At 39.5% G+C, this 7,788-nt stretch overlaps 1 protein-coding gene across 1 annotated transcript; it reads left to right on the top strand.

Annotated features, from left to right (window-relative positions):
* Positions 1–242: 242 nt before the first annotated feature.
* LOC107834158 (low affinity immunoglobulin gamma Fc region receptor II-like) lies at positions 243–5,111 on the top strand. Its single transcript, XM_016664962.1, has 6 exons — positions 243–279; positions 841–1,158; positions 3,981–4,247; positions 4,400–4,642; positions 4,730–4,849; positions 5,057–5,111. The coding sequence occupies exons 1-6, from the start codon at positions 243–245 to the stop codon at positions 5,062–5,064; spliced, it is 993 nt and encodes a 330-aa protein (XP_016520448.1). The 3' UTR covers positions 5,065–5,111.
* The last annotated feature ends 2,677 nt before the right edge of the window (positions 5,112–7,788 follow it).

The raw sequence follows: 7,788 nt of genomic DNA, 5'->3' as shown, positions 1-7,788 counted from the left end.
TACCATTTTCTGTTGTGATTTTTGAGGGTCAGGTTCGGACTGATCCTGTGTGACATAGTAGTGATAATCATTCAAAAACAGCATGTGTCACGCTAGAGGTTAAAATGTATTGGCGTCAAAGCAGGAAGTACAAAAAAAACCGCAATTGTGAGAGGTGTGAAATTCACAGAAGAGGAAGCACTAAGCTGGCTCCGTGGTTATCATTAGTCTCCTGTTCAGCTGCTCTGGTTCCCGTCTGAAGGATGTTCCAGACCGTCCTCTGTGTGCTGGCCTTACTGTGTAAGTACGCACTTTACTTTGCTTGAACAGCGTCGGTAGGTGTCATGTAAAAGCAATCAAATGAAGTGGTGTTTTTGTTTTCTCGTATTTCTCAATAACCCTAAGTATGTCATGCTTGGGTGACAAAAACTGGCATCCGTATTACACACTACTTGTTTTCTTTCAGAATTCACAAGTTATTTTAAGTCAAAGCTCCGTTACCGTTTTGGAGTGGCGTGGCCAAAAACCATGTATTTGAATCTGATAGCTGAATTTTGGAGGGCAATTAAAATGTGGATTATGACCTTCAAACTTTGGAGGTTTTAGGCTCATTACCAAAAGATAAATGGTCAAAACAGAAGCAGCAAGCAAAAACATACATTTAAATGTAATCCCAATTGTAATGTCAGTGGAGATGTTTCATTTATTGTTAAGTTATATTCACACTTTTGACAAGTACTTTCACTAATAATATGTGAATATAAAACTGAGGCGGCAAAAATACTTTACATTGTATCCATGCATTATTTTTGTTGCTACGTTTACAAACGAGTTCACCTGTCAGGAATCATTTTCTTTCAGACAAAGTTTCTTCATTGGAGCTTAAACCAGTCCTGACTGTGTCTCCATCATGGCTGAGTCCTGGAGCCTCAGTGACTCTGAGCTGTGAGGTTGAACCTTCATCTGCAGGATGGAGGTTCTACTGGTATAAAGCTGTTCCTGATTTGTCACAGAAGAGCTACAGCTATGAGCTGCTGCCTGGTGGCGTCGCTGGGACTATGAAGGACTCGTTCATCATTGATGGACAGAAACACACAGCAGGATTTGCATGTAGAGCTGGAGGAGGAAACCCAGAGGATTTCACTCAGTACAGTGAACCGAAGTTTGTCTGGTCCACAGGTCAGTTCTGTTTCTGTACCATCACCTCTGAAACATAAACTTGATGTAACAACTTAATCTATGTTTTGTGAGCCATACAATATCCAGGGGGCTAACAAAATGGTATTTAACATATAAATATGTTTAATAATATTTTGTTCCTATAATTGTTGTCAACTTTAACCTACAATACAAGATGTACCTTATGATGTCACTAATCTGACAATGTAAGAACATTAAACTGTTAAATTTTGACAATGATTAGGACAGAGGAACTGAGATGGTTTTGAGTTAATATGTCCGACTTTTGCTTCCTGTCTGTTTTGACAGAATTACGGTTATTTATGTAGTTTTGCAGTCATCTATTCTCTGTTGCTAGGGTTTACGTTATTGTTGAGCTGTAGGACACTTTTAATTGGAGCTGTGTTTTCTCTTTCATTTGAAGATGTTGCCTCTTATCTTCTAAAGATAAACTGGGCATGAAAGCTGCTGTGAGACTGATTTGTAATGGTCTTTTTCTAGCATGTTTGTTTTGGATCAATCTAAAAAGTGAGCAATGTGTTGGGAGGAAGCCCTCATGTTTCGTACTGTGTTTTCATGTCGGTCAACATCATGACCAGTTGAACAAAACAAAACCAGGCACAGTTTCTTTTAGATCTTGACTCTTTTTGTGTCAGGACATAAACTATTTGTTGTTTTTCTTTATTCAGAAGTTGAAACAACAGCGACAAAATGAAAAAGCTGAGTACAGACAACCATTTATTGTTTCTTGCAAAACAATAATAAGCAGCAGAACTTGAATGACTGTTCCTGCATGACTTTAGTCTCTAAAGTTGAGGAGGAATGTATCCCCTCCTCATTACAGGACGACTATGTGAGTTCATTGAGGTTTGCAGACATTCGTTTCTGCAAATTGCTTGGGGTCTCGCCACTTCCTTCTGATCTGATTGTCATGTGTGTTCTTGTTTTTTTTACGTCAACCACAGTAGAAGCCAGCTTTGGTATAAGTCAGCATAGGAAGGCCATGCAGCATAGCATAGCCTTCCTACGCTGCGTAGCATGTAGGGCTGCCACCTTTCAGAAATAAAAAGGACGACTAATGCGCATCGTCCTAGTCTTGTAAGCGGGGAGGGGGAAGACTAGGGTTACCTAGGCTAGGGCAGTGGCGCAACTGCACATTATTCAGGTGGATGCGAAAACATAAATCGGCGCCCCCCCGAGGCGGGGGTAAAATTCGCTACATGTACCTTGTTATGTGCGAGAGGTGAAGGAGCGTGAGGAGCGCTGAACTGTATGGGAAAACATAATCAGTGCGTCGCCCCCTCCAGACGGGGTTTTGGCGCCCCCTCTGGTGCTGCGCCCCTATGCGTTGCATACGCTGCATACCCACTTTTTGCGCCTCTGGGCTAGGGTTACCAAAGGACCAAGGGGGGACCAACAAATAGTGGGTCCCACCACTGTTGTATTGTCTTTTTCTCTCCAGTGTAATGGAATAAGATGGTAAAGCAGAAACTTGCTAATTGTTGTCTCTCTAACATAAAAAGGACAGTGTGTGGTACAGAAGTGAACCTGTGCGTCAGTCATGACCGAGCAACAGGAAGTAATTTTGAAAATAGAAAGCGTTACAACAAGCCATTGAGGGTAGCCTGATAAAAACCAGCCCTGCTATTACACAGAGGGCCTGGGCTCTCTGCTGTTGAGAAACAAGAGCTTCCTTTAGATGTGGACTGTGTTGAGGGTTCAACATTTGCCCATGACATACCGGACATTGCCTACGCTGTTAGCAACCGCCGCTCCACCGCTAAGAGAGAAGAACGAGGCAGCTGTTAATGGTAATTCAGTATTTGGCTTTGTTCACTTCCTCTGCTACCATTACTGAAACTACAGGTCTAAAACAGCGCAGTTCACAACTTCGAGGCTCAAGGGGAGAAAACCCAGAATGATTTGGAAAGAAGATTTTTTTATTTTTTTTATTTTTTTCCAAGCAGAGTTGCAGAGGTGGGCAACTAAGCTGAGGATAGAAGGTTGAGTAATTGAATCTGCACATCTAGACACAACATCTAGGGCGCATGTGTCAAACTCGAGGCCCGTGGGCCAAATCTGCCCCGACATAGTGGCATATGTGACCCTCTGGATTCTAGACTGAACACTAAGTGTGCTTAAAAACTATTTTATCAATCACATCAGTGCAGTTTTGATCTGTTTACTGCTAGATTATATCAATCAGTCCCTCTAGAATTACTGTGGAAATTCACTCAAAATTAACAACTTCCCACACTTTTTTGCACTAATAAATTATTGGGACTATATTGTAGATTTTTGTCAAAAATTGTCAAAAACTTTCTGACTTGTACTAAACAGCTGCTTCAGCCTTATTTGATGTCAGATGATAGTCCATGACCTACACAGCGAGTAATAAAAAGTTGCTCTTACTGTCATAAATAAACATAAATATTACAAATTAGTACCACCAGCACTTTGATTTTTATTGCAAAAAAAATCCCAAAAAGAATCATGAAATCCTGGTGGGAAAATATGTTCAATTATATTATTTAATTTTGAGAATTAAGAGCTAAATTTCACTCCTTGCTACGGTGAGGGAGAAATTATCGTAATAACCCGATATTGGCTGGAAAGCGGAACATCTCCCTTTCAGAAACCGATGGAATTTTTCAGACAGCACAACGTGTCGCGGAATTATGGTACTGCAAATTTTGCTGCGTCTCCATGGCTACATTTAGTCTGGAAGGGTTAAAAACATTATTAGTGAATAAGAAGTGGAGGGAGACCAATAATTTAAATAAACACTTCATGTTTATTTCCCATTACATTCTATATTCCAGATCCTCATCCAGCAGCGTCTCTCTCAGTGAGTCCTGACAGAGAGCAACACTTCACCTCTGAGTCTGTGACACTGAACTGTGGAGGAAACTCTGCTGAGTGGAGAGTGATGAAGTTTTCAGTAACAGGTCATCTGATATATTTAAGAATCTGTTGGGCAATGACTGGATCTTTATGTACCATCAATCGGACTCACTCCGATAAGTCAGTGTACTGGTGTGAGTCTAAATCGGGAGAGTTCAGCGCTGCAGTCAACCTCACCGTACATAGTATGATTTTTATGTTTTTCTTAATGCTTGATGAAATTGTATGACATAAAATGTTAAATACGGATCAAAACACACTCAGTTTATTGTCTGTTCTAATTGTCTCCAGCAGCTGATTTCTGACTGAAGCTTCATTTTCTCTGTCTGGTTTCCAGATGAAGATCTTCTCCTGGTGAGCCCCGTCCATCCTGTGACTGAAGGAGCTTCTGTTACTCTGAGCTGCAGACTGAGAGGAGAAAACAAACTTTCTGATGTGATTTTCTATCATAATGACAAACTGATCCAAAATGACAGCAGAGGAGAGCTGAAGATCTCTGCAGTGTCTCAGTCAGATGAAGGTTTCTACAAGTGTGAACATTCAGGAAACGTTTCACCTCAGAGCTGGATGGGAGTTAAAGGTAAGAAATAATCTATTGCTGGACATTAGTTATTGTATTGTGTTTGTGTTTTCAGTTTTAAATTTATTGTTAATAAATGACTTAAAGTGCTGCCCAGACCTGAACACCCGTCCTTCCCAGTGCTGCTGGTCGCTGGACTCGGTGGACTCAGTGGAAAAATCCTAATCATCCTCCTGATTCTGCTGTCCCACTGCAGATATTTAAAAGGTGATTCATTTCTTCTCATGCTTTATGAAATCAGCTACTTGATGAATGTTTGTCCATCTTTTTTTTTAACATATATAAACAATTATTTCCGAAGTAAAATTGTTATGGAGACAAACACTGAGCTGAACCACTGAGGTTATGAAGTGTGAATATTTAACATCTTCATTCCCTACTATTTTAAATGTTTTCATGGTGGTTTTCTTTCAGGTCCATGAAGAGAAATGTATCATCAACAGATCAAGAAAGGCTTAAAAGGGGAAAATAAAATCATTGCTTGGCAACAGGAAGCAGTGAACTCAACTTCTACCTGATCAGGTGCATTTGTAGAATCTGCCCAACTTCTCCCACTGAAAGGTTTATTTTATGATTTGTTGATTGTTTTTTTTTTTGTTGTTGTTGTTTTTTTGGTTCTTTCTTGCATTAACTGATCTGTGCTGACCTTTGTTTTGTTATAGTTTTACCAAACTTAAAACTGGACTTATTCATGAGTCTTATTCAAATGTTCAATTTGTATCCCAGCTTAATATCTGTAAAAAAACAAATCATTTTTGCAACCTTGTATTAAAACTATGGTCAGCTCTTATTTTTCCTCTATAGCACTTTAATAATTTCTGGAATTATGTAACTAAATGGTCATAAAAGTTAGCTTGATTCTCCAAAAACAAGGACGTTCCACGCCTGTAAAATTGCAGCGAGTAATATGGTGATGGTGTTTTTAACGTTACGTGTATTGTAAAGATTTTATGTGTTACCCCAGTAGGGGGCACCACAGTACTGTTCTGCTGTGTTTACCTTTCTTGGATGGAAATATTGCTGAGAAATCCTTGAATCACTGAGAGAAGATAAGTAACCACTGAAACACACAATATGCCATCAGATCATGTAGCTACATTTCCTTTGACCCTCACTGACCGTATGCTGAGGTAAGACGTCTTTCAGAAGAGCAGCAGAGCTGGTGGTCTCTGACTCGCTGGTAGTAGTTTAGTTTCCTGTCCTTTAAGGGACACCGTAAATGCACCTTTTCTGTAAATCCAGACTAAATTATGTTTAGTGAACACACATCTAATAATGCTGCATATGGCCGCTCATTCTTCAGACTTGTTTTTTTGTTTCAAATGACAAAACATTATTTCCAATGTAAACACATAGAGAAGACAAAATACAGCCTGTGGACTAGACCTAAAAGTATGACGTTTAGCTTCATACAGCCAGCAATGGAACCCAGAGAGGCTGCAGATCTCCTAGATGTAAAAGTTTAGGGTTAAATGAGTAAAAGAAATCAGCAACGCCACCGCAACAACAGGAGCCTCTGACCCCAGGACAGTCTGTAAGCGGCAGCGGCAGCAGAAGGAGGCAGACGGAGACACTGACGTCACGACGCAAGCATCATCATGACAGGTGGATTCCTGCTTATATACACATAAGCCGAAATTGGTCTTGTTAAAGTGGCAGCATGCTGCTACATTACCAAAGCAATTTTGTAGAAACTTCATTATTATGAACAATAAAAAGCAAGGAATTTAATTAGATTGGATTTACAATTCAATATATTTCACAGGGCCTTTTTCTAACAGTTGTATAGAGAGATGAAGCAACAGTGAAGCAGCAATATGTGAAGATTATGAGCAGTCTTACAGCTTCTGTGGGTTTTAAAGAGAACAGCCCCTCAGAATCAGAAGAGTAAATGCAGATTGGTTTCTGGTCATTATCAGTGTGAGCAGCTTTCTGAAATTAAACTGCTGCGACAACCCCAGCAGTGTACAAACCCACATACAAAACTTAACCGCATACTGCAGAGGAGATGCAGACTAAATGTTTAAAGAAGAAGAGAAAAACATAGCCCAGTGTTAAGATCATTTGCTTTATGGAGATAGTAGCACAAAGTACAGAGCTAAACATATTATGCTTAGAGAACTAAAAGTACAAACGTTCCAACTGTGCATTAAAATGCTGTTATTGTTAAATATGTTTTTCATCCTGGAAAAAGTCCCTCATTTTTTAAAGAGGTTGTTGTGACGTCCCATAGGTCAGTCTGCCTGTCCTTTGCTGCTCTTGAGTTTTGAGTGTTAGAAGTCTTCCACTAAAACAACTGTTCACCTGCCACATATATGGCATTCATGGAAGAGAAGGAAGAAGAAATTGCTAAATTGTCAACTTTTTCTTCCACTTCCAAGGTATTTGCCATTTTATGTTGGTCATCAGTTGCATAAAATCATGAAACTAAAGTTTGAACACTTCAGTAAATAACAGACAATTCAATGCAGTGGTCAAAATTGCATTACTACATTTTATTAATTAGATGAAGAAGAAAAAAAGTAGGATTCTCTACTATAAAACATATTGATTACTTCCAGCTGAGATATAAAGGTTCTGTTTTATGGGCCTTTTACATGACAATAACTAAGAGCATGAGAGCTTGAGCCAATCAAAATCAGGAAATGTGAATGTGTAGCATAGAGGGAAACCACTGAAGCAGTGTGAGAACTGTGCAAGAGAAAAGAAGGAAGCAGAAAGATAAAAATTTCATCTTGATAGCAGCTGTTTCATACTAAGAAGTGACTGGGCTTCTGGTTTCAGTCTGTCTATGGTTAAAAAGTTGAAGTACGTCTGAAGCAGTGACACATCATCGGTGTTGGATGTGAGGATGGGTCACTTTTTGCTGTCGGTGCTGGCCGTACTCTGTAAGTAGATCGCTTTGTCTTTCTGAAGTGTGCAGGTGGTGGAAAATGTTAGCAACGCTTACAATATGTCAGAGATTCATTACTTTTCCACAAAAAAGTTAACTGTGCAGAATTTCTGTTGCTTTAAGTTTTATTTTTCCTCAGGTTTTGTTTTAGGGTAAATTATAGATTCAGTTCACAAAATGAGAGTGTGGGGGATATTGGATTGACAAGAATGAGAAAAGATGAGATTTTGATATTTGGAAAACCAATCTCCTT

Source organism: Poecilia formosa, unplaced genomic scaffold (genome assembly GCF_000485575.1).
Source record: "Poecilia formosa unplaced genomic scaffold, Poecilia_formosa-5.1.2 Scaffold533, whole genome shotgun sequence".
NCBI lineage: Eukaryota > Metazoa > Chordata > Actinopteri > Cyprinodontiformes > Poeciliidae > Poecilia > Poecilia formosa.
The sequence above is the reverse complement of the archived record's forward strand: the minus strand, read 5'-3'. Positions and strand labels throughout refer to the sequence as shown.

Excerpts from the sequence above, each read along its gene's own strand:
- LOC107834158 (XM_016664962.1), top strand. The coding sequence starts at position 243 with ATGTTCCAGACCGTCCTCTGTGTGCTGGCCTTACTGT. Across the intron at positions 4,248-4,399 it reads AGTCAACCTCACCGTACATA|ATGAAGATCTTCTCCTGGTG; the intron begins GTATGATTTTTA and ends TCTGGTTTCCAG. Across the intron at positions 4,643-4,729 it reads GAGCTGGATGGGAGTTAAAG|TGCTGCCCAGACCTGAACAC; the intron begins GTAAGAAATAAT and ends AATGACTTAAAG.